This window comes from Kluyveromyces lactis (genome assembly GCF_000002515.2).
Source record: "Kluyveromyces lactis strain NRRL Y-1140 chromosome E complete sequence".
NCBI classification, from domain to species: domain Eukaryota; kingdom Fungi; phylum Ascomycota; class Saccharomycetes; order Saccharomycetales; family Saccharomycetaceae; genus Kluyveromyces; species Kluyveromyces lactis.
The window spans coordinates 381,098-406,725 of NC_006041.1; the positions used below are offsets into that span (position 1 = coordinate 381,098).

Genomic DNA, 25,628 nt, shown 5'->3' on the forward strand with positions numbered 1-25,628 from the left:
TGGTGATTTATATACAATTTTGGGTTATAGTGAGCTTAAACGATGATATCAATAAAGATACCAGAAAGAAGATTTATTGATTACGAATGGCTTCATGAATGATTGATAGGTCAGTATGGTGTAGCGATTGATCTGCGTTCCATCAATGCTCCTACATTAAGATGACAGGACTGTGAAGATGATTGCAGAAGTCACGTGTGTGAGATGCAGATATTCATCCAACTATCCGAGGCAGCTGCCGATAAATGGCTAATAGTATTACATTAATGCATTAAGTAGGGGGTACTGTATGCAATTGACAAAGCTTTTGTTTCCATGCTTCTACTTTATTTTACTAGTGTAAGCGATACTGGCAATGTCTCTCAATAGAAAAATATCATCGATCGTATTGAAAGGAAAACTACGAAAGAAATCATTAAAGGAGTAGAAAGGGTAAATGTAAATACATCAAGCAAACTGAAGAAAACTCATTGAGCGTGGTAACTAGTTGTAAATATACTGAAGATACGGAACTAGAATGTCTGTGGACGAGAAATATGATGCTGCTTGCGAGCTTTTATACAGATTGGATCCAACAAAGGTGAAAACCCATTTACAGAACCTTATTGCGTTGGAGCCTGAAATCGCAGAAGGATTACTTTCCTCAATTGATATCCCATTGACCATTAAGAAGGATACCGATGCTAACAACAAAGAATTCTTATGTTGCGACTACAACCGTGACATCGATTCTCATAGGTCACCGTGGTCTAACCAGTACTTCCCTGAATTGAGTGCCGAAGATTTGAAAGAAAGTCCTTTTCCCAGTGAGCCATTGAGAGAACTAGAAGTTGCATGCAACAATTCTTTCGAGTTGTATAGGGACCTATACTACGAGGGTGGTTACACTTCAACGTATCTCTGGGACGTTGATGAATCAACTGATTTCGCGGGAGTCATTCTTTTCAAGAAAGCTGAATCAGATGATTCTAAATGGGACAGTATCCACGTCATATCTGCCACCCACGATGAAGAGGGTATGGAAGTCACATATAATGTCACTACAACGGTGATCTTGCACTTGGAAAACCTATCAAAAGAACAACAACTATCATTGTCCGGTAATCTAACTAGAGAAAATTCCAAGACCGTAAAATTGCAAAACGTATCTACTGTTGAACAGCTAGTACCCGCTCACTCTTCCAGCTTGGGATCTATGATTGAAGATATTGAATCTAAGCTTAGATCAATGCTCGAAATCGTGTATTTCGAAAAGACGTTGGATATTTACAACGTGTTGAGAGAACGTAACGATGATTCTACCAAATTGCAAAAGGAGCAACACTCCGAATTAATTGAAAACTTCCAGAAATTATAATCAATTGAATAAATAAAGTAAGAAATTATACACACATACACTACGTATAAATGCTAAATGAACACCATTATATTTTGCCGGTTCGTCAGTCAACACAATTATTGGCTAGAATTGTTCTATACATAAAACCGTTACCCTAACTCCTCATACTGTAGTTTCGAAATGTCAATTTTTGCAAGAGAGACATGAACTGAAAAGAAATCAGATAACCCAGAAATGAAAATTCCAGTTTGAGTATAGGCATTACAAAAGCTTCAAACGTACTGGATTATATACGGTGAGTGGTTTGGATTTCTCGGACTCATTATTACCACTGTTTATAGAAATAGAAAAGGTCAACAAAAAACTGGCTGGCAATCGTTCTCGTTGTTAATTTCGTGGTAGTTTTAGAGACTTTCCAGTACATTATTAAAAGGAAGATGAAATCGAAAGTGTGGAGTGAGGCAAGAGTCTATAGTGATGCCAACGAGATTCGTGGTCAAAGATACTGGGACTATGAAAATACATCAATAGAATGGAAGGCTAATAACTCACAGTACGAAGTTGAATGCAAAGTTGGCCGTGGTAAATATAGTGAAGTTTTCCAAGGCGTACAGTTATCCACGAGAAATAAGATTGTCATTAAGATGCTAAAACCTGTGAAGAAGAAGAAGATTAAGAGAGAAATTACCATACTTGCAAACCTCTCGAATGAGAAGAATCCGCCAACTGCGCAACCTTACGATGAGGCAAAATATTACACAAACAGAAGAGAAGAAGTACTGAAATATGCGAGAGATAAAGTATATGACTTACCTCATAACGGGCATGAGAATATTATAACATTGTTAGATGTGGTCAGAGATCCCATATCCAAGACACCTGCATTGATTTTTGAACATATCGACAATACGGAATTCCGTAGGTTGTATGCTTCATTTTCGGATCTTGATATTCGTTATTATATGTTCGAGCTTTTGAAAGCTTTGGACTACTGCCATTCGATGGGTATTATGCATAGAGACGTCAAACCACACAATGTAATGATTGACCATAAGCAACACAAATTGAGACTAATCGATTGGGGTTTGGCTGAATTTTATCATCCATCGATGGAATACAATGTCCGCGTTGCGTCAAGATTTTTCAAGGGCCCAGAACTTCTAGTTGATTATAGAATGTACGATTACTCGCTAGACTTATGGTCATTTGGAGCAATGTTAGCATCAATGGTTTTTCTGAAAGAGCCTTTCTTCTATGGGTCGAGTAATACTGACCAGCTAGTCAAGATTGTACGCGTCTTGGGTAGTGATGATTTCGAAAGATATTTACAGAAATATCAGATAACACTCCCAGATGAGTTTATTGATATGGATCAATACATCAGAAGACCATGGCAGAAATTCGTCAATGATTCCAACAAGCACCTATGTGGAAACGATGATATCATTGATTTAATCGATAATCTTCTTCGTTACGACCATCAAGAAAGATTTTCTTGTAAAGAAGCTATGGCTCATCCATGGTTTGCTCCAATTAGAAACAACGAATACACATTATAACCGTTCCATAGATCAATATTTTTATGAAGTTAATAATAATAATAATACTAATAACAACTGTGTGAGCTTTCCTATAATAAGTGTTGGAGGATATATTTTGATCGGGTGCTTCTAAATCTACGAATTTATTATTGACATTCATTGAGAAAGTTTTCAGATGTTGTGGAACTGTTTTGATCCTGAAGCTGAGCCCAGTCAAGCATTTGAAATTCTGCAATGAACGTTTTGTCTTTCAACATCAATAACTCACTCTGAACATACCTCTTGCTTTGAAGGATATTACATCCGTCACAATGAACTTCTCTGCAGTGTTCCAAAATCGATGACAAAATCTGTAGACAGAATCTGAATGCTAGTCCGAAATAGGGAACAATAGGAATTGTTAATCTTTTTCCGAACTTCATAAGATATTCCCACCTTTTCTGGAAAATAACGTGAAAGGCAGAATCCGTTCCTGCCTTTAAATCACTCCAAAATGTTTGTGAATCCAGTAATTTCTCTTTGATCAATAGTTCCATGGTGTATAGGACATGACAAGCAAACCGGATTTTTGTTACATCGTCATCGCCCAAAAGGACTAATCTAACTAGGAATTTAGAATGATACGAGCAGATATTCTGAAGGTGATATTCGGAGACGGAAATATCGAATTGCCTTTTCAAAACTTTTGTATAAAGTTCTCTGTTGTACATTTCTTTCGTGATAAATCTATCAAATAATGTCTCATGCAAGTATCGGCGAGACTTTTTATAATCACAATGAGTTGAATAGTACGACAACAAAACAATCTGGAAACAATCGACTAAATATTTATATTGTTCACAGATTGAAAACCCCAATAACCATCTGTATCTTTTATAGTTCTTACCAATCCATGAGATGGTAAATTCATCAATTCTCTCCCCCAATGACCTGAAAACGTCAATGTTTGCTCGAAGATGGACAATTTTGAGATTGTTAGAACCTAGAAAGGCAAAGGCTGGTTTTAGATGATCCAAGTGTGGTGATTTTTTCACTGTCTGTTCTTTGCCTGGAAGTAAATCTACAACATCGTGAATAACCGCCGAAGACTTAGTGTCAGTAGACGTTCTTCTTGTCAGAGATTCGCAATCTTGAGTATTTTCTTCTCTTGATGAATCCTTAATATCTCGTGTCAATGTTATGCATTTAAAACTGTACACATCCCAAGTAGGATTTCTATGACTTATTATCACCAAAGCGATGGCCTTCAAACGGAATAATGTCTTGTTAGTAATTGATAATTCGATCAGTATGCCAGTTCTTAGGAATTGACACGAAAAGTTCAAGTACTTACTAAATTAAGATCTTCTTCAGAGACCAACATTGAGACCTTATGGTTGGTTTCTTAGAAGCGTTAGTGAAATTACGGTTCATTTATTATAGCATTAACACTTTTATAACCAGAATTCGGGGTCTAATTAATCATAACGTCACTACTATATTTGAAAAAAAGAATTACATGCAAATAATTGACATTTGGACGAAAAGAATCGAACGGATAAATAAACGAAAAGTTCTGGTAGAAGGTGAACAAACCCTAGGTTCTTCATCCAGTTTACCGTAGATACATACAGGCCACTATCTAGTGGTTGCAAACAACTAGACCTAAAGCGATAGAATGACTCGTGAAAGAATGGTAATGCAACATACGCCAGATAGAGAAACTGAGGTAGGGAAAGAAGACAAAAGAATTAAAGACAAGAAAAAGAAGTAGCGAAATAAAAAGGACTGAATACAAGGTGATACCTAAGGCGTTATTGGAAGTGTTTTAATTATCGATAAAACATCATAAAATTGATTTAACAGTATTTGATTTGATATAATTAAGAACAAATTTTTTTTATTATTGTAGAAGTTTGTTTTATGAGAACCTAGTTAGAACTGAGATTGAATATGCTGGTCAATGCTTAAAACAGTTCATTGTTGATAGTACAAAAGAGGTATTTTTGAAGTGTGAAGACCTGTGATCTGAAGTAGAATAGTATTGGAGCAGAATAGAAACACACAGACAGATGGCCGGCCAGATAGAGAGGATATCATGAACGACAGATACACGCCTTAAAGAATTGATGATCCGTTCAATTCTTATTTGAATTCACAAGATTGCCATGCTCGTCTTGATGCAGATCATGATCAATTTTGAGCATGTCTTCAATTATTGTTAGTCCATCATTGTTTCCACCACATGATTGCATGTGCAATTCTATGTACCTTTTGAATTTGGAAACTAATTTCTGATAATACTCTAATTTGGTTTTCATAATCCTATTGGAGTTTCTTAAAACCGTAGCGTCCTTCTGTAGTTGTTCTTGAGCGATCTTTTTCCGCTGTCTACACTTAGATGCCGCAATACGATTTCTTTCCAATAGTCTCGCTCTTTTCCAGGCTGCTGTTCCGGGCAAAACATGCTTTTCGGTGGACATAGCCGAATTACTCGATTTGATAGATGAAGTTTCGCTCATTTGTTTTGACATTGCTACCGATTGCCTCTGGTTACCACCGTTACTAACACGGGGGTTCGATGGATCAATAACGTTGTCCAAAACTTTAGATTCTTCTTGTAGTTCTTGGAAACTTAGCCTTGAAGGGAAAAGGTTTGTAGAAGATTGTTTATTATTGTCAGAACCGTTATTTTGATTCAAACCTAAGGAATCCTCACCATTTATCTCAACTTTGACTCTTGTATTGTTATTTTGCATTTGGTTTGGACGTAGTGGAGGCATTGGTGGGGGTTGACTGTAATAAATAGATTCTACATTATCTTCATCTTCACCTAACTGTCCGATTTGACCGTTTGAGATAGATATTCTTCTTCGTCTTGGGTTAAACGAATCCGTTGCCAATGCACTCTGGAAGATAGGTGGGTTGGTCATTGGAAAATGTGACGCGTCAACCCCGAACGGTTGGAAGAAAGGAGATAGTGATTCCTGGATAGAAGGGTCCATTAAACTATGGGTCTGCATGTATGATGGGAACATGGCAAAGTTCTGATTTGCCATTCTGCTGTGAATATATTTCGAAGTTTCTTCTGCCAGAGAGGGACCATTTCCGAAGTTCAGCTCAGCTGCAGATCCTTGTATCCCGGCAGGATGATAGTTCACGTTTTGTGAAATTTGTCCACCTTGTACAGGTGTTTGTCCGCTAGAATCACGATGTCCGTTGGCATTCACATTACCTGTAGCTGGGGACACTCCAGATGACGATGGTGCAGCACCAGGAATTCCTGCCTGAGGGTAATTAGGCACACCTTGGGATGCTGGGCCCGCCCCAGCACCGTTCAAGGAATCTTGTGGTACACCCAAAAGATCTTCCGGAAAAGGTATAGATACTCCAACCGCCCCCAGGGCGTTATTGTTACTGTTATTCATGTTTCTACCGGAGTCCATTTCACTCTTAATTAAGGACTCACTGCCATCAGCTTCCATACCTTAGATCCAAATCTCTTTGAGATTCCTAATAAAATAAAAAAAATCCACAGAGAATATAATTAAGAGATTCGTTCAATCAGTCACCTATTCTTGTATCCTGTTACCGTAGCCTTCAACTTTCTGTCCGGTAACAATAAGGAATTCTGTTCGGGAGTAAATCAAAGTAAAGTAGAGTACCTTGAGATAAACTAGAATAATAATAAAAAAAAGAAAGAATATCCAAAGTGTCAGAGAGCAAACAATAAGAGATTTCCTCTGATATCAAATAATGTACCTTCTCTCAAACTCAGTTCTAGAAAGTCGTTCCTGCGTGAGAAATTCCCTCTTCCTTGCTTCTTCTTCACCTTTAGTTTCCTTACTGAAATATTTTTCACCAGTGCTTAATAAATAATATATTCCATTCTAGCCTTTTGGACCTTTTTACCAAATACAAAATTTTAAAATTCCTGATAAAAGAAAAAACGAACACCAGTTACGAAAGTCAAATTGCAGCAGAAATTTGCTTGCATGCCCATTAACGATAGGGATTCGATACACAAATGGAGAAACCCTTTGAAGGGAAAAAAAAAAATTAGTCAGTAAGCAAAATGTGTAGTGTCTGTCGATTTGGAAATGTGGTAAGCTCGTGAGCGAGAGTAACGTGGTACGGGATTTACGAATGCTACTTTCATGCTCTACCCATATTATCTATTTTTGACTATGTACGCACTATGATCGCTTCTTCTACATTAGAATGGTGATACGGAAACATCAAAAAGAAAGGATTTAGGAACAAAGGGACCGAACATTCGCATCTGAGTCGACATTCCTGCTCAGTCGAACGATACTTCAAGTTGTTACGATGTAGCTGTCCGTAAGTGAACGGTTCATGTGCTTTAGGTCTCGCTTCGAGTGATACGTAGGATCTAGAGTTACATCATCTTTAAGTTGGAGTCCTGCATAGTTACTTTACTTGGGGCCAGCTCGGAAAGCTGCTTTGTTTTCTGTTTGAGGTACTCCTAAACCAGTGACGAAAGCATTGAGTAATATGAGGTAAAGTGAGGAAAAGGGAAATCAAAAAAAAAAAAAAACCCATCACGTGATGATTCACGTGATGAGTTTTATTTTTTTTTCTCTTTGTGCTTGTGGTTTGGCATGTTTTGTCAACACTAAATAAAATACTTATGACGGTGGTTTCTAAGGCACCTGGTGTTGAGTTCAACAACCAAATCCATCACATGCCAAATATATCGACTCCATGCCAGATGCAATTGATCAGGAACGTGTAGCGGAGCACCAGCGAGGAGTTTGTTTGTTTGGATATCCATTTTTCTCGGAAAAATTGCTTATTCCTGGCATTGACCCATCAAGATTCCTTGCGTTGATCGGTAACGATCAAGATGGGTTCAAGGCTTTGCCAGTCATGTATACCCATGGCAACCAGGGGAATTCCAATTCCAAAAATTTGCGCAAAATGATTCCTTTGCCTTTAGAGGAGACAAGATCTGGTACTGTATCTGAGCACGCTTCACGCTCAAGAGAAAGATCCAATGGCTGTGCGGATCACGTTTATCGTTCTAATGAAGAAGAGAATTGGTACGTAATGATGGATAACGAACTAGCTGATGTAGATGATCAAGGCTGGATGTATAGCTGGTCGTTCAAAGCAAAGCATTGGAAGGGCAAGTACGGGTTTGTAAGAAAAAGGGTATGGGTTAGATTACCATCAGCTACCCCGGATTTAATTCGATTAGGGGACTTGGGTTCAAGACATAGAGTAGAGAAAAAAGCAACAGAAGTGACCGGAGACAGTAGCTCAGAGGACAACTGGTGGGATGCCACTGATGATTTGATTATGTTGTTAAGCCAATTGCGAAATTGTAAGCTAGATAGAGAACGTTTCCAGTTCATCGATGGCGTGTTTCACAATTTATCCAAAGATGATTTGGTGAAATTAAGTACGGAACCTATCCTCTCCAGAGTGTTGGGAACGTTCCAATTTGAAACATCGAAGGAAAAGTTTCGTAATGAGTTAAAGGCTCGGATCTCTAGTTGATTTCGCGAGATTCTCTCTTTTTATTTTTTTTTACCTTGTTCCTCTGTTTTAGATTAGTTTCAGAATTGTCACAAGAACAAAACACAAACTTATTTCTGATGGTAATATAAGAGGGAGCATATACGAACTGATCTTAAATTATGTTATTTAGAAACTATCATCTGAACATCGGTATGCAAGATGTTTGCAACTCGCAGCCAGAAAAGAACTCATCATGAAGTTCTTACTAGAGCCAATTTCGCTAAAGGTGAAAATCCTGCGAAGTTTAACTAACCCCATTTTATTATTCCCTACACTAACGATTCTGTTCCTCATTTGGTTCATGAATGCTGTGAATTCATTTGCCGAAACGGTGGCTGAAAATGGATATTCAACGACAATCACTGTTACAAAGACACTACTCTCAACAGCAACAACAACAGCAACAACAACGTCACTTATAAATGCACCAACATCAACGGCCATTGATAATACTAGCAATTTGAGTAATCTCAAGGAATATTTAAATTCTTGCATCAATTCAACCTTGGAGCTTAATTCTCGATTGGTAAATGTGGATATCACGAAAAGGCTTACACCATTGGCGAAGTCCAACATTCAAAATTGGCAAACTTCATTCTATAATACAAAAGTTTTGCTGAATAATACTCGAACACAATTCTTAAAACTCAATGATAGTGTTCTAACAGATTTAGACGAACAATCTGATAGATTGAATGCAGCAGTTACCACTCTTACAGATTTAGGGTTAATTGTCGCATCTTCTGCAGACGAAGATAATGCACTACAGAATATTTACCTTGATTTCAGTAACGTAACCGAAGAATTTTCCTGGTTTGAAGGTTTACTGAACTCCTCATCCGCTGATACGATATCGTTGTCCTCCCCTAATGTTTCGTTCGAGACTTTTGACTTACATACCACAGCATATTCTGACTCAGTGGCACTATTGATTTCAAATATAAGCTCATCACTAGGTCATGCTACAGCGGCAGAGAAGAAACTTAGTCTGAAAAAGAGACAAGTTTCAGAAGAGTCATCAAAGTTTGTTAAATTGACAATTATATTCCTTTGCATTTATCCAATGCAAGTAATAGGCTGGGTAATTCTTGAATGGTTTTCGCACGCCATAAGGCGAGACATGATCCTTGGCACCTTAGATTGTCAACTTTTAGAAATGGAGGATAAAAAAACCACTTTGCAGCGATATGATGATTGGAAACCTAGGTTATCGAAACTCTGTGAGTCTGTGCAGAATCCCTTCACAGTTCAAAGTGCTACGGCATTGCTTAAAATTGGAGATCATATGTGGCTGAGAAGAAAACAAAATAGCGACTATCCCACAGATGTCCAATGTAATCGGACCACCGCTAAGAAAGTCGGTAAATTGACCTGGTGGTTTTACAACTCCTGTGCTTATCAGCTATATTTCCTGTTATTAATTTTGATGACATGGGTTGTAATATCTTCCACAATTCCCGCTTCGTACTCGACATCACTGTCAAAAAGGGCAGTTGAGCTAAGCTCTTCAGCAACATATATCCCAACCAATTCAATTGGTAAATTGTGCGAATCTTTTGATACCGAAATAAATACGAACATTGAAGAATTGGTAAGAAACTTCTATAACACGTCAATTAATCAATCATTGGAGAAATATAATGACAAAATGACTGCACTTGTAACGAAACTTCCTTCTTCGATATCAGAATATGTACAATGGGATAATTTCACTGGTACTGAATTTAACACCATTGTCCCTTTCAACTCCTCAGCTGTTGTATCCACTTATTTAGGTTTATCGGATCCTTATGATGCGTCCTCGACAGACGCTGATGCATCTCTCTTTAAAAGAGAGCAAACAGCGGAGTTTGATTTGAAATTCGCCTTGAATAAGCTATTTCGGAATAGCATTATCATATGGGCCTGCATCCACTTATTTCAATTAGTCATTTGTATCATTTTCTAAGTAACTATGTCTCTTGATAGATGCAATACGTCTATCAACAATCATCTTCCACGTTTAACAAGCTCATCTCATCATCAACCTCTTAAATTCCAGTTAAGGTCAATTTTTAAAAATTTTTCACAAAAGGCATAAATGTATACATAGGAACAATATAAGTTGGCCTGGCAAGAGGGTCAAAAATAGCACCACAATAACCCGTTAACTTCTGGGTGATCGGTACCACTATAGATAGTGCTTTCTGAAATAACCAAAAAAGAGGTATTTTAACTTTTTTTCATCGCAGGATATACAAAAGTCACCTTTACCGATCTACTTATAACGAAACCTTAGAAGGTACCTCAGCAAAGAGGCATACTAAACGTTCAAAATGGCACATAGAAAACTCCAGCAGGAGATAGATCGTGTCTTCAAAAAGGTCAATGAAGGCCTTGAGATTTTTGATATGTATTATGAGAGACATGAGAATTGTGTCAATAATCCATCACAAAAAGATAAATTGGAATCTGATTTGAAGAGAGAGGTTAAAAAGCTTCAACGACTTAGGGAACAGATTAAATCATGGCAAAGTTCTCCCGAGGTGAAAGATAAAGATTCTCTTTTGAATCATAGGCGATCGGTGGAAGTAGCGATGGAAAAATATAAAGCTGTCGAAAAGGCTTCAAAAGAGAAGGCTTACTCAAATATAAGCTTGAAACGATCCGATGTACTTGATCCACTCGAAAAGGAGAGACGAGATGTGGAAGAATTCCTATCAAATCAGATAGAGGAACTAGAAAGACAATTTGATCTACTCCAAATTGATGTAGACAGGCTGATATTGTTGCAAAAGAAGAGAAAAACAGCAACTCCAGAAAATGAAAAAGAACTGCAACGCTTCAAGGATCTACAGGGAAGATACAGGTATCACCAGCAACAAATGGAATTGGCTTTAAGGTTGATTGCGAACGAAGAGCTTGAACCGCAACAGGTTAGAGATATTGAAGAGGAGATATTATTCTACGTTGAAGAAAACCAAACCGAAGGGTTTGTAGAAGATGACAGTATTTATGAAGGTTTAGATTTACAATCGAATGAAGCAATTGCTCACGAAGTAGCTGCTGCATTTGCATCTAGAGCAGCAGGTGATGCGAGTGGAGATGATAATGAAAGTAAAGACGGCAAACTTTCGAAGAAAGAGCTCAGGAGATTGGAAAGAGAGGCTAAGAAGAATGCTAAGGCAGCTGCCAAGACTACTGCCCTAGATGAGAACCCAACACCTGTAATAACGGGCAAGAAACTCCCTGACCTGGCAAATGAAATGCAGGAAGCTGATTCTCAGGACAGCATCACGATACCTGAAACACCAACACCACCGCCGTCAAAAAGTGTATCGCCGTCTCCTCCAGTCACAGCAGGGTCAGCCAATGTCCCTCTTACGACAGCTAATACTACAGCTCCTTCAAAGCCACATACTCCGTTAGCAAAGTCAGCTCATCTTTCTTCGAATCCAACTTCGCAAGCGTCTCTAAGTCCAGATAGTCAACCGCATGGCTTTACACATATACATCAGTCCCTGAACGGTCTCACTACTACAACTTTGAAACCTGCACCTGTTAAACCAATAAGTGAAAACAAATGGGCATTGGCGACTGAAAAGAAATTGGCAAGTTTGAAAGCCAAAAGTTTGGCTTCTGCTCCAGTTACTACAAAGGTATCACTGACGCCTACAAATATGCTTCCTGGAGCTAGTACAGTAGCTTTACCAATGGTTTCTAAACCGCTAGAGCCTACACTGTCAATTTCAAACAGCATAAAAATAATTCCTCAAGAGTTACAGGGTAATAACACAGTAAAGCAACATACTGGTGATGCAACGGAACCAGACCTAATTCTCGATGATTATGACGCGGAGTCAACTGACGATGAACTCGAAAATGAACCAACTCCAGAGATCTTCACAGCCGAACAAATATCATCCAGATTGACTCTCTCGAATGAGGTTCAGGACTCCTTATATTCAGATTTGGAACTTCTCACCTTACCAGCTGGTATTAAAGACTTCGTAATGGGATCGGTAATTTCAAAGAACAAACTTTATCCAAATGACGGGAAGTTAGGAGGATATAGGAGGTATTATGACATATGCCAACCATGCAGATTAAATGAAATACCTTCTGGAGTTTTTCCACCGCAACCGCTGGATGTCGCAAGATGCACCCAACAGTGGGATCAAGTAATTCTTTCGTTGAATATCGATGGACTTACGGTGGAGACGGTACCTAAAGAGTTTGAAAACTTGGAAACGTTCACACTATTCTACCATTATTATTTTAGTGTGACGCCCCTAGAACAAAGGATTTGTGCTCTTCTTTTGAAACAAAGGGAATGGAGGGTATTGAAAACAGGTGACTGCTGGTTTTTAAGACAAGGAGCCGTTAAGTTTTCAAATGATCAATGCGAAGTTGCTGATTATAAAATTTTCAAAATGGATATTTGGACTGTTGTTGATAAGCTGAACTTCAAGTTGGATTACTCTCTACTTGCAGATGTGGCATCGCTGGGTCAAGTTGATCATGCGGATCATGCAGACTCATCAGTAAACCTGCCAACATTTGGCAAACAGCTGCTTCAAACTTTGAAGCACGGCAAAGTAGAACAACAATAATCTATAAGGTGTTTATGTATCATATTCTCAAATATATAACTAACGAAGAAATATCATACTTATTTTATTTTTACCTTCCAATAGCACGTACTGTATTGACTTTTATTTAGATGAGGGTTGTGTTCTCACAACTTAATTAGGGAATATTACCAAATGTTATAATTTTATGTACAATTTTAAAGGACGGTGACTGGATCTATACCGGAAGCGATGTTACATTGGTGCATCAATCTCTTTTCTCCCTCCTTAAATTGACCAGTAACAGAATGCCAAACACCCCTGTTATGGAAGATGACTAGATCACCTTTGTCCCATGCGTGAGCATACACTTGATCTGGTGAAATGGCTGGTCTCATCATTCTGTAAACTTCCTTACGAGCGTCTTCCAAATCTAGAACAGTTCCATCTGGCAATTCAAGTTGATGAATACAACAACCATGGACTTGTAAATGGTGCTTCTTAGTCACTGGATTAGTCCACACTAAAGGTAAACGTTTAATCTTAGATTCCTCCCATGGAGGTAGATCTTCAAATTTCATTTCCTTCCCATCTGAAACCATAGTTAAACCATCTGATGTTGCTCTGGCAGGAGAAATGAAGATATAAGGATGTGGTGCATACACAACTGTTGTTTTCAAAGCACGTTGTTGATCCTCTTCAGATAGTAAGTCAAAGGCGTTAGCACCAGACACAAAGCTAGTAGCACCTTGAGTTACTTCCAATACATCACCAGTATCATCATAATGGATCTTCTGTTTTCTGGATTCTGGTGGAACGTGAATACCTAACAAAGTTGTGACCACTGGAGGTGATAGTGCATATAATGCAGAATCAATGTGCCAACGGTAGAATCTTGTTTTGTCCTCTTCAAATGCTTCTTGATCAGTCAATGGTTTGTCATGGAAATCGAAATGAGTAGGATGTCTCAAGTTAAGCTCCCCCATGCCGTAATGGCCTGCAGGCCATTGCCCTTGTCCTAATACTTGGACCTGAGGTTGATCAGGAATTGTCATACCATCACGCCTCAAGACAGAGTTTTGATGGCGAAATTCCTTGCCATGACCATAAGATTTCCCAGTTTGATCACAAGTTGGATCAAACATAGTAGTCAATCTCCATTGTGACTCGGGCTTCAAATCTTCCATACCAGGAATAACAACAACAGAGTAAGTCATCAACGCATCGTACAAGTCCTTGAAATCTTCTTCAGATAACTCTGAAGGATCACTGCATCCATCTGGTAGTTGGATCTTAGCACCTAATGGGGTATTTTCTAAGGGTAAAACGGTAACTGGCATCTTCAAATATAATTTGTAAATAATACTCCTGGTAGCACGTTACAATATTCAAATCAATCTCAATAACAATACAACTCTAAACTTTACGTGATAGTTGCTTAAGATCCTTTGCTGATAAAATTATGCTTGTTGTCGTTTTAAATATTATATTAGATAATACAAATTATGACATGAAACCCTAAAATTATAATGCTGACACTAAGAAACAGATTGTAATTGAAACATTACAACCCTGTTATATTTATACATTTCTGATCCGATGTTTCCCTGTATCCGCTATGATGCCAAATAGACACGCTGTACTCCTAGCAGACGCTGTATCATTTACGCATGCCTCATCCTCAGATATCTGATATAGTCCGTTTTAATTACCAAGTAACGATAGTTCGGTAGTATAATCTGTTATCTTATCGAAAAAAGATCATAGAAACAATGCAAATCTATGCTGTCACGTGACTCGGTTTTCGCCGCCCTAAAAAAAAATGTTTAGATTTTGGTATCGGCAACGGTTTTTCCGCAACGGTATTTCCAGTAATGTTTATCAGTCAGATATCGATGGGCTGATCTCGGGACGCAACGTAATAAGGATCGACAAGAGACGGACAAGAAACGGGAGACTCCATTGAATCATGAGGTTCATACTCCGGATGATCCGAAACTGGCTGCCCATTCTTCGTAACGGTTCAAACCGTCCTTTGAGACGGATGGTTTGATATACTTCAAGCTGTTACGGAAATCCTCCAAATTAACGGATCTAATACTATCTGTTTCCGTAAATAGTAGTTCATCTCCTAGTTCACGTAAGGGTCCCATAGCCGCATCTTTGGCAAGAGATGTGATATCACTGCCACTGTACCCGTCTGTTAGCAGAACCAATTCTTCAAATTCTTCGTCTGTCAGGGTGTGCCTTTGGTTTAGTAAAAGCCTTTTGAGCTGAACCTTTCTTGTGGTCGCCTCAGGAAGAGGAATGTATTGTCTTCTGACGAATCTTCTTCTGGCAGCTTCGTCAATAGACCACGGGAGATTTGTAGCAGCAAGAACTAGGACACGGTCGTCGGTATCTTTGGAATCTTTACCAGCTGCTGCGCTTGATAGCGATGACCATTGTACTAGGAACTCATTCTTGATTCTTCTACTTGATTCGTTTTCACTTTCGTTATTTCTTGACCCCATAATGGAATCTATCTCGTCCACGAATATGATGGACGGTGATAGCTTCTTGGCTACTGCAAACAAGGCTCTTACCAATTTTTCTGATTCACCAAGATATTTGGATGTTAAACTTGATGCACTGATACTGAAAAATGTAGATTTGGATTCTGTCGCAACGGCTCGAGCTAACATGGTCTTACCAGTACCAGGAGGGCCGAATAGCAGCATTCCTCTTACAGGTTCTCTTAACCCACGAAATAGGTCAGGTCTTAGGAACGGATATACAACTGCCTCTTTCAAAGAGTTCTTTGCGGTTTCCAAACCGGCAATGTCGTCCCAGTACACTTCGTCTCCGTGGACGACAATTTCACTAAAAATTTGTTTAGCAGCAGTCTTATCAACACCAGGCAATGATTCAATAAGCTCGTCCTCTAGTTGTTCCTTCGTCTGTGTAACTTCATCCAAACTTTGTGGGGCTGGTTTCGTTATTGTAGGATTAGTTGATATAGCAGATGTTTTTGTAGTAGCTGCAACAGATGTTGGATTTACCCTAGTTTTGGTTTGAGAAGTTGTTCTAACCACAGTATTTATTAATGAGGGACTAGATTTTGAAATTGGTTTCTTGAGTTTACTTGTTGAATTGCCGTTCTGAATTGATTTTTTGGCAGTGACGACAGGTCGCTTGACAGCTTTTGCTTTAAGCTGTGGTTGCGATGCAGCGACAGCTGCGCTGATAGACGTATTTCGCCTTTGAACAGGCCTTTGCTGCTTGGGTTGTGTAGGTGGAGAGGATTTTAATGCTGCGTCAACGTTAGTGTCTGAAGTTGTAGTTTTCTGTTTCGCACTGGGTTTCCTCTGAGGCGGTACTGGAGGAGGAGAAGGTCTTCTGGGAGAAGGACGCTGTGCCTCAGCAGTATCCACGCTTAGTAATGAAAATGCATCTGCTGTACCATTCAATTTATCCAATGTTTTCAGTCTGGTCATGTCTTCTTCACTGATGTTCAAATAATCCGTGTATGGTTCCTGTTTTGGATCAGAAGATATACTGAACGTCGGAAGAGGAGAAGGATCATAGGGGACAGTTTCGGCATCCGTTAAATCAATTAAATTTACCTCATTATCAAAGTCTTCAAAGGGATCCTGAGGAATTACTGCTGGTAGAGATTTGGATGCAGAAAAATTTACAGGGTTCGCCGTTTGTACATTCTTGTCGTTTTTTAATCCCAAACCACTGCCACTCTTGTTATATCGCATCTTGTACATCCCATCTCTTAACGTATGGACCTTAAATTTACCACCATTTCCAATAGAAAATGTTTTTCCGCTGTTATTATCAGGTTTCGGTACATCTTCACATAACAACTGCACTCTTTCCACATTTTTCATTGCTTTATCGCACAACTCACGTATTCCTGTCTGAAGATTCAATTCCTCCTCGGTATATGAAGCGAAGTTAGGATATTGACGGTCAATATTATTCAGCTTATACATTGCATCAGTAGCCATTAGTTTCCATCCTTGAATTGCTGCCTTGTACTCATGTCTTTGTTCTAAACCTAAATAATGTATTGTTTCATTCGCTATGCGTGAGTATAGTTCTGCCAACGAATTTAGGGGCTGCTGAGGCTTCTTTCGAATCCTAGAAAACTTCATTAGTAGCCCATGATTATCCATTATTACGATTCACTAGAAAATGGAACTTAGGATTTCCTTCTAGTTTGATATCTTACCATTTGTTGTTGCGTTAATCATTCCTTTTCTTTGCAGATACTTAAATATGGCTTAGAATTATAGAAAGATTGATCTGTTCTATTTGTTGCGTCAAGACAATTGTCAAAACAACAGGTCACGTGAATAAAGGGATTCATCAAAGCCAGGCAAGCTTGTGGAACGGGAGTAGGACATGCACCCGTTCTATTTACACAGTCAGCTCTCTTCAGTATTTTCAACTTAAAATTGCAATCTTCTAACTCAACGTTTTCCTCAGTATCAATTATAAATATAGAGTACGAATATATACAGTGACCAAAATAAATCTGATGTTGCATTTACAAGTTAAGATACCATACTGTTGGTATACCCAACAGAATATGCTGCTTTCAGCATGTCAATTAGAAGAAAAATGCTGACGACCACAAAAAGCCGGTTATAATGGTGACTACCTTGGTAAACCACCATATATGCTGAATGGAAAATGGACATAAATTGAAACTCCATTCCCATTGTCTTGTTGCTTCGTTGAAATGACCTGTTACTAGACCAGTGTTTCCATGGTATTCTCCCATCATCGACCTTACAGTAATTTCTTTGATATTTAGATTTTTTGGATCTGTTGTTTTGGATGCAGTCCAATTGCCTTTGTCATCTTTGTTATAGACAGTTTCGCAACCTTCATGATCGTGACCTGTCAAAATGATACCAGGTTTTTCAGCATCAAATATTAAGTTAAGTACCCTGTTAGAAGCTTCAGCACTCAAATGGTTTTGTGATCTCAATAGCTTGGACTTGTAAGGCTCTCTCTGGTAATCTTCTGGGTAGTATCTGAATTCTGGGCCATCGTAACACAGTCCAGATGGCTTATAAAATGGTATGTGAGTGAGCAATACCGTACTACCTTCGAATTTCCTTTCAAATAATTGGTATAAAAATTCCCAATTGGTTTCAAGTAATTCTGGTTGTAGTGCAGGTCCTTCTAATAATAAATCGTTCAAAACAATTATCCTCCATGCATTATCGGTGCCAGCATTATATTCAATCCAATAATTATCTTTTCCCAAGAGTTCGCGATATCTTGCCATGTGTTGATAAGTGGCATCTCCAGAGTAGCCAATATCGTGGTTTCCAGAAACATTGATGAACAAATAGTTTTCGGCTGAAGTCCAATTGTAGATATCTTGATAACCGAAACTAAAATTCATGGGACGATCGCCGGTTCTGATTTTGTTCAGATTATCAGCCCATTCGACCCAATTTACCTTGTAAGTACCATCGTCTCCGTGATGTTCTTCTTGTAGGTCATACAACCACTTTACATCTCTATTAAATAGTCTTTTTGTGTACCGAACGGTCCGATTGAAGAACTCAGAATCTCCGATCCATTGCGAAGAGAACAGATCACCCATAACAACAACGTGCGAAGGCTTCAACCGATTGTACATGGTACGGAAAATATGACCTAGGTAGTAATCGTTTCCAAACGTATCAAGTCTTGAGATATATGGAGTATTTGCCCAGATACCTTTGATCTGAGGATCACCTAAGGCCATCAACTTAACATCATTGGGATTCTTATCATCATGAGAATGTAATATATCATTGAAATATGAAAAAATTAAATTGGATTGGCCTTGCTTAGCATCTTGCTCGAAACATCTCCAAGAGCATTGTTTCGGGTTCAATGAAGGGTAGGTGTAGATGTAAACATTAAATATCAGAGCAATAGCCGTTAAAAGAAGAGTAAACTTCTTTATAGCTTTAGGCAATGCCATTGATATATGAGGTTGCTTAGTATCGTGAACGAAGCTCTAAAAAGCACTGCTTAGTTCTACAGGACCAAGGTATACCTCTTTCTCAATTCATGGCGAAGTTATTTTTAAGTTTAGATTATGTGAGATCAAAAAAATATTTCGAACAAGATCATTTCATGTCAGTGCGAAAGGGCATTACCGAAGCCATAGTACATGAATGAAAGATGTCGCTTCAGAGAAATACAAACTGAATTATTTGGGAACGCAGATTACGTAACTTAATGGTGTAAATTTGATAGATTATATATAACGATGTATGAGATGAGAATTACAATAGACATGAATGCGAAACTTCAATGTGAGTGAATCGTGCCATTTTATGAACATCGTTAGTCAAATAATAAGGAAAAGGAATAACAAAAGGAGGATCAGCAAGAGAATCAGGAAAACGAAAGAAAGCGCACGTTGAAGCTATTATTAATTTATTATTTTGCTACTTCAGCAGTAGTGCTGTGGTCTGCAGCGCTTTCAATTTGACCTTTTTCACCAACTTTAGTTTTCAATGGTGCATCGACTTTAATATTTTTGGCATTGGTTACCAATTCTTCGAATTCCAAGATCACTGGGTCCATGTCTTCAGGATTTCTGGTTGCTGAATTGAATTTGTCGCTAATCATAATCAAAAAGTTGGCCTTATTGATTCTTTCTTTCGATGGTATGGATTTGTCGTCCAATAATTTGTCGACTACCATTTTCAATTTTTGTTCCAATTCAAATTTGTTAAGCGCCCAGAAAAGACCCATTGATTTACCTTGGATTTGGGTTTCCACGTTGGCACGTTGGAATGGATCCATTGCGTCCCAATCGATATCTTCAGTTAATTGCTGTGTTTTCATTGCGTCCATTGCAGCACTGACTGTCTTGTACATAGATGCAACAGTTTTACCCTTCTCACGAGTCCCGGTGAAAATCTTACTAAGACCCTTAGTCTTTTTGGACATGATGAAGTTCTTGGCCTTCCTCTTGTAGACAGAAGCTATTAATTGTAACAATTCGAGGCCAAAACTTTCATATTTCAAATTATCGTCAATCTCTTTCTGTAACTTATTTAGGAAATCAGATTCAGATCCACTCTTCTTAGATATGGTATATTCCTCGTATTTCTTGTTTAAGTTGCTTACCAACATTTCGACTTGGATCCGCTGATCTTCAAGTCTTTTAGTTTCAAATTCTCTCATCTTTTCACGTCTTGCTCTAGCCTTCTCTCTAGCAGCGTCCTTCTCGGCGGCGGCCTTCTTGCCATTATGTTTGGACAATTCAGTCGATTCATTCTTGTCAGAGTCACTGGTTTCGGACTTGTTCTTATCCTTACCATTGGCAGTTCCGCCTTCTTCTTCACCTTCTTCGTCTTCATCTTGGAACATCTCAGATTCATTCAAGAAGTTCTTCAACAACCCGTATTCACCAATCCACGATGTAAAGGAATCGCCACCAAAGACGGTCATTAACATTTCATAAGGATCCTGGTCCATAGGAATTTCACCATTGGTTTCGTCCAATCCGAATTGATCATACTTTTTTCTCAAATCATCGTCAATCAAAACCTGGTAAGCCTTAGCCAACTCTTGGAACTTCGTCTGTGCTTGCGGATCATCTGGATTCTTGTCCGGATGCGTCTTAATTGCTAGCTTTCTATAAGATTTCTTAATTTCCTGAGGCGAAGCGTCTACAGAAACCTGTAAAATATCGTAATATGTGGTATCTTTCACCATAGCTGAGTATTTGATCCGATAATTGCTCTTGATAATAGTAAAGCTAAACAGCTAATCTTATACACAGTTGGAAGTTCGTGTGAATGTATGGCAGGTATACTGCTTTCTGTATCAATGTGTGGTTAGTATAAGTGTTTGCCTTCCGGAATTATTTTTGGTTAATGTTGTGATGTAATGTTAAGCCATTTATTGATTTCAGGAAATAGAAACATTTCAGGTTTGATGAGAGAACAAAGGAGATGCATAAAAGGAAGAAAATGGAATCGAGTTGCAATGGCACCATTTCTCGATGGGCCAAACTTTCCAGTCTAGTAATCAAATATACAACCTATGGCTAACTAGTAGAGTATCAATCTTGATATGCAGATAAATACCGATTAATAAAGGGAGAAATTTTCGCTCTTCCATGCATTAAAATAACGCCTGTAACGAATTGTACAAATCATAAAACGGAGCATACACATCCTTGAGAAAGGATCCGTTCCCATGAGCATCCCTTGGTAAGTTATGCACGTACTGTTTTAACCTATCTGCCAGATATGGCAAATCCATCAGGATAACTTGAGAAACGCCTCTTTGCCAGACGTAAAGACCAAATACTACCAGAATAACATAAGAGGACGATTTAACAACTCGAATGGCACGCTTTATAGTCAAATAGGCCATGTATAATGAAAACAAGTAACCCAACCAGTCAGAGACTTGTGGGTACCTACTTACAAGCGAATGCACCGTCTGTAGGGCCCATATCAGATAATAAGAGGCATAGTATGTCAGTTTTTTTGCCAAATTCACGTATGGCTGATATTTTGGATCACTCAACAGATGTTGTAATCTCTGGTATTCTTGATAACTATTCATAATCGTCTAACCTTAACCACTCAAACGTCGAAACTGCTTTACCGGTTTGCTTACCAGTACCCAAAATAACTCCTGGCTCCGATATTACTCCACGGATTTAACAAATACCGTACGAAAGTTGACTTTAACTTTAATAAGGGAACGGCACTGACAGAAGAAAAGACAATCCAAATCTTTCTCAGCTAATTCGGAGATAGAAGTATATATATATAAATATATTCCTGAATTGCAGTGCAAAACAGAAGAATATTCAAGAAACTATTATACAGTAAAATTTACATCTTAAATTCACGTTGCCATCAGAATCAGAATAAAGTTGTGTTTTGGTTTTTTAGTTTCAGTTTTTAATTTCCTTTCGTTTTCTGATTTCTTTAACATTGGAAAGAAGGAAAAAAATATTGTACTTTATTATATTTTTTAGTACTTTTAGAAGAACGTTTAATCATACATAACACAAATCACAAGGTAAGGTTCAGGATCCCATATCGGTATTATCATAGACCGGAGTTTCTGCGTGTAATTATTTGATCCGCTAGCTTTCAGTTTTATTCTTTCCGTTGTTTTAAAGGTATTTTTACGAAAGGAATTGGAGTGATTTCGTAAGGAAGATAATTTCAACTCTTCAACTAGCTACACATCCACAAGCACACACATATATTAATACAAGAGATGCCAGCTACTGGAGCAAGCAAAACGCAGATATTGCATATGTATAAAGAGTTCATCAGGAACGCGAGCAAGATACAGAATTACAATTTCAGAGAGTATTTTTTAAGAAGGGCAAGAGAGTCATTCCGTGCCAATAAGAACGTTGAAAATCCTGAAAAGATCAGCGAATTGCTTTCTGAGGCAGAAAAAGACCTTGGTGTATTGAAGAGGCAATCTGTGATCTCTAACATGTACACATTTGATAAATTAGTGGTTGAGCCTCTGAAGAAGCGTTAGCATGGCCCATTTACAGGAATGCTTTCCCCTCTCTTTTTCATATTTCTTTCAATCAATGAACGACAGTCCCACTAGTCCAGTTCCCCCACATAATTTCCTTGGTCCGCATCCCATGTTTTGCATTTTAAATAGGTATAATTAACAGAAACGCGATTCTAACAGATTCAATATGATCTCAACAGTTCTACAATTACTGGGATGACTCAAAATGCTAGTAAATTTACTCATTTTGTTTATCTCTTTCGCGCAAAACACCAATCGTTTGCGTAGACAATTAATATGTCTTTAGGGTAGGTTATGGTACTGAAACACGGTGTCTGTAAACAGCAAGGACAGACGATTTGTGTCTTCCACGACGTTCCGATCCATGCTAGACTGCTGTTCGAGGATTAATAAGCGGAAAGAGAGAGAGACATGGGGTTTGGAATTGCTCAAAATCACGTGAACAGGCACGTGACTTCAACCAACCCAAATCCAAGATAATATCATCGTCGTAATCCAGATATTATTCATGTTATGCATATTTCCCTTAATACCAATTATAAGGTCATTGTCGTCAGTGCCGTCGCATCAAACAGTATAGATAAGCAATCTAATTTCGTGCCTGTAGAGTCTATTTTTTTAATTATGAGATCACCTTACTGGAAAGAAGTAAGAATTGATTACTCTTATATATGCGTTGAGAAATACTGCACTAAACGAATATACAGATGACATGATTCGCGCTCATATCGCGTCAAATATCAGAGACCTTAATGTATTCATAAGGTGGCTCTGCAGCGCATATAATATCACCAGATATGTCAAAGAAATAAAGAAACAAAAACTTGAAAATTTTTGAAAAACTGACGTTTAAACGACTGATCCGTTGGCATTTATAAGGTGTGATAAAAAAGGTGTCAATAGCTGCTCAATGACTTTATGTAGCCTACGTAAATATCACTATAATTGCCTTTGTTGCAAAGCGAGTGCAAGACACCGAATATCACGGCTCGTTTGTTCCGTTTTCCAGTACTTTCTAATATGACTGTCGTTGAGAGTAAGAGACCTGCTGAAGAGACCGCATTGGGAAGCGACGAGAAGGTAAGATTGCTAGAGAGTTCAAAGGCTGTTGGTTCTTTCAACTCTAAGATATGGGATAAATCATTCCAGGACGACTTGAGACAAGAGATTAAAAATGCTCAACCTTATAATTGGGGTACTATTCGTGATCTAGTGGATCCAAACTTGCTGCAAGAAGTCAGAAGAGAGATTGAGACCTCGATCCATTTCACACAAAAGGAAACGGATATCTATAAAGTGAACCAATCTGGAGATTTGGCAAACTTGTCTGGGTTAGATGATGCAGATCTGTCAAAGCTACCTAGTTTAGTTAAATTACGTGAGCTTTTGTATTCCGAGAAGTACAGAGATTTCATAGCATACGTGACACAATCTGGGAAACTATCTGGGTCCAAGACGGACATCAGTATTAATACATATACCAAGGGTTGTCATTTATTGACGCATGATGATGTTATTGGATCTAGAAGGGTGTCTTTCATTTTGTACTTGCCTGAACCTGAAAGAGTATGGAAAGAGCATTACGGTGGTGGACTAAGGTTGTTTCCCAGTATTGTTCCAAATGTTCCATTTAGTGACCATTCAGCCAAATTAGTTCCTCAGTTTAACCAAATTGCCTTCTTTAAAGTTCAGCCGGGTTTCTCGTTCCATGACGTTGAAGAAGTGAAAGTTGATAAGCATAGATTATCCATACAAGGATGGTACCACATACCGCAAGAAGGTGAGCCTGGTTATACACCAGGTGAAGAAGAGGAATGGATAAAAACCAATATTAGTACCCTGTCTCAGCTAGTTAATAGTCCCTTACAGGATTATGAGTTTCCAAAGATTGATAGAACACCTTTATCACACTATGAATCTGGTAAATTGGATAGAACTGATGATCTTTTAACTGAAGATGATATCACTTTTCTGTCGAAATTTTTGAACCCAGAGCACTTGACTACTGAATCTATGAGGAAAATAAGCGATAAATTTGTTGAAGATTCTTTCATTAATATCGAATCGTTCTTAAATGATGAATATTCTTCATTGTTGAAGAAACTCATTATGGATAAAGAGTTTAACTATGACTGTCCTTACGAAAGCGTCAATGTAAGACACCCATGGAAAACTTCTTTACCACCTCATAAATGGAGATATTTATATATCGACGGCAAATCATACACTAATTTTAGAAACGAAGAAGATATTAAGAAGGCTTTGAACAATCCAGAACTCCCTAATTTTCATCAGCTTTTGAGTTCCTTTGCAGACAAGGAAGAATTTAACTGCGAAGCTAAGCTATGTGAACTAGCAATATTCTTGCAAAGCATTTCATTCAAAAAATGGATCGTGCAATTGACAAAACTAGTTATCTTAAGTGAGCAACTTCTCATCAGAAGATTCAGGCCAGGTAAGGATTTCACTCTAGCCACAACCACCGAAGTCAACGAATTATTGAAAACGATTCCTGGCTTTGTAGAAGCCATCCTAGAATGCACACTTTGCTTAACACCAAGCAAAGGATGGGATTCTGGCGAAGTTGGTGGATATGAACTCTACATGAACAACCAAGATGACGACGAAGATGACGATGCTGCAATTTATAGAGCTGACGACGATGGAGACTCCGTCTTAATTAACAAACCAGCAAGTTGGAATTCTTTAAACTTGGTGTTGCGAGACGAAAATGTTTTACAGTTCATCAAGTATGTTAGTTGGGCTGCTAAATCAAGCAGATGGGATATTTCTTTGCAATGGGATGTAAAGTCAGAGGAGTAAGATTAAAGAACTGACGACAATACTAATAATTAATAACAAACAAAGGTAGTCGACCTTAATTCGGGTTTATGATCATTAATTTACCGTTATGTAATTATATCTTATGGTTCATAGTGAAGATAGAATTACTTGATAAGCCTCTGGGTGATTATTTAACGGTTTTCGTAAGATTATGCACTATTAATAATAATAATTTATATGTAAGTATAAATCAGGTTTGCGTACACAAGGGAATGTTTTCATATTAGGGAAAAAAGCCGGTCGGTTTGAATATAGCTGATTGAATACACAAAGCACAAAAACTAAAGACGT

The 25,628-nt window shown here is 38.2% G+C and overlaps 13 protein-coding genes across 13 annotated transcripts; 7 read left to right on the forward strand and 6 right to left on the reverse strand.

Annotated features, from left to right (window-relative positions):
- Nucleotides 1-517: 517 nt before the first annotated feature.
- On the forward strand, nucleotides 518-1,357 carry CAP2 (F-actin-capping protein subunit beta; the record flags this gene model as incomplete). The annotated part of the gene is made up of 1 exon (XM_454134.1): nucleotides 518-1,357. The coding sequence occupies one exon, from the start codon at nucleotides 518-520 to the stop codon at nucleotides 1,355-1,357; it is 840 nt and encodes a 279-aa protein (XP_454134.1).
- A 419-nt stretch (nucleotides 1,358-1,776) lies between these two features.
- CKA1 (casein kinase 2 catalytic subunit CKA1) lies at nucleotides 1,777-2,898 on the forward strand (the record flags this gene model as incomplete). Its single annotated transcript, XM_454135.1, has 1 exon — nucleotides 1,777-2,898. One exon carries the CDS (start codon nucleotides 1,777-1,779, stop codon nucleotides 2,896-2,898), a length of 1,122 nt encoding a protein of 373 aa, XP_454135.1.
- A 2,099-nt stretch (nucleotides 2,899-4,997) lies between these two features.
- Nucleotides 4,998-6,344, reverse strand: CST6 (Cst6p; the record flags this gene model as incomplete). The annotated part of the gene is made up of 1 exon (XM_454137.1): nucleotides 4,998-6,344. The coding sequence occupies one exon, from the start codon at nucleotides 6,342-6,344 to the stop codon at nucleotides 4,998-5,000; it is 1,347 nt and encodes a 448-aa protein (XP_454137.1).
- A 1,240-nt stretch (nucleotides 6,345-7,584) lies between these two features.
- Nucleotides 7,585-8,382, forward strand: SPO73 (Spo73p; the record flags this gene model as incomplete). Its single annotated transcript, XM_454138.1, has 1 exon — nucleotides 7,585-8,382. The coding sequence occupies one exon, from the start codon at nucleotides 7,585-7,587 to the stop codon at nucleotides 8,380-8,382; it is 798 nt and encodes a 265-aa protein (XP_454138.1).
- Nucleotides 8,383-8,596: 214 nt separating this feature from the next.
- On the forward strand, nucleotides 8,597-10,351 carry KLLA0_E04313g (uncharacterized protein; the record flags this gene model as incomplete). The annotated part of the gene is made up of 1 exon (XM_454139.1): nucleotides 8,597-10,351. The coding sequence occupies one exon, from the start codon at nucleotides 8,597-8,599 to the stop codon at nucleotides 10,349-10,351; it is 1,755 nt and encodes a 584-aa protein (XP_454139.1).
- A 367-nt stretch (nucleotides 10,352-10,718) lies between these two features.
- NOT3 (CCR4-NOT core subunit NOT3) lies at nucleotides 10,719-12,995 on the forward strand (the record flags this gene model as incomplete). Its single annotated transcript, XM_454140.1, has 1 exon — nucleotides 10,719-12,995. The coding sequence occupies one exon, from the start codon at nucleotides 10,719-10,721 to the stop codon at nucleotides 12,993-12,995; it is 2,277 nt and encodes a 758-aa protein (XP_454140.1).
- Nucleotides 12,996-13,171: 176 nt separating this feature from the next.
- KLLA0_E04357g (TauD/TfdA family dioxygenase) lies at nucleotides 13,172-14,293 on the reverse strand (the record flags this gene model as incomplete). The annotated part of the gene is made up of 1 exon (XM_454141.1): nucleotides 13,172-14,293. One exon carries the CDS (start codon nucleotides 14,291-14,293, stop codon nucleotides 13,172-13,174), a length of 1,122 nt encoding a protein of 373 aa, XP_454141.1.
- A 636-nt stretch (nucleotides 14,294-14,929) lies between these two features.
- SAP1 (putative AAA family ATPase SAP1) lies at nucleotides 14,930-17,119 on the reverse strand (the record flags this gene model as incomplete). Its single annotated transcript, XM_454142.1, has 1 exon — nucleotides 14,930-17,119. The coding sequence occupies one exon, from the start codon at nucleotides 17,117-17,119 to the stop codon at nucleotides 14,930-14,932; it is 2,190 nt and encodes a 729-aa protein (XP_454142.1).
- A 437-nt stretch (nucleotides 17,120-17,556) lies between these two features.
- TED1 (Ted1p) lies at nucleotides 17,557-18,933 on the reverse strand (the record flags this gene model as incomplete). Its single annotated transcript, XM_454144.1, has 1 exon — nucleotides 17,557-18,933. One exon carries the CDS (start codon nucleotides 18,931-18,933, stop codon nucleotides 17,557-17,559), a length of 1,377 nt encoding a protein of 458 aa, XP_454144.1.
- A 464-nt stretch (nucleotides 18,934-19,397) lies between these two features.
- On the reverse strand, nucleotides 19,398-20,684 carry CAJ1 (Caj1p; the record flags this gene model as incomplete). The annotated part of the gene is made up of 1 exon (XM_454145.1): nucleotides 19,398-20,684. The coding sequence occupies one exon, from the start codon at nucleotides 20,682-20,684 to the stop codon at nucleotides 19,398-19,400; it is 1,287 nt and encodes a 428-aa protein (XP_454145.1).
- Nucleotides 20,685-21,095: 411 nt separating this feature from the next.
- On the reverse strand, nucleotides 21,096-21,545 carry APQ12 (Apq12p; the record flags this gene model as incomplete). The annotated part of the gene is made up of 1 exon (XM_454146.1): nucleotides 21,096-21,545. The coding sequence occupies one exon, from the start codon at nucleotides 21,543-21,545 to the stop codon at nucleotides 21,096-21,098; it is 450 nt and encodes a 149-aa protein (XP_454146.1).
- Nucleotides 21,546-22,214: 669 nt separating this feature from the next.
- On the forward strand, nucleotides 22,215-22,490 carry ISD11 (Isd11p; the record flags this gene model as incomplete). Its single annotated transcript, XM_454147.1, has 1 exon — nucleotides 22,215-22,490. The coding sequence occupies one exon, from the start codon at nucleotides 22,215-22,217 to the stop codon at nucleotides 22,488-22,490; it is 276 nt and encodes a 91-aa protein (XP_454147.1).
- A 1,023-nt stretch (nucleotides 22,491-23,513) lies between these two features.
- Nucleotides 23,514-25,316, forward strand: TPA1 (oxidative DNA demethylase; the record flags this gene model as incomplete). Its single annotated transcript, XM_454148.1, has 1 exon — nucleotides 23,514-25,316. The coding sequence occupies one exon, from the start codon at nucleotides 23,514-23,516 to the stop codon at nucleotides 25,314-25,316; it is 1,803 nt and encodes a 600-aa protein (XP_454148.1).
- Between the last annotated feature and the right edge of the window lie 312 nt (nucleotides 25,317-25,628).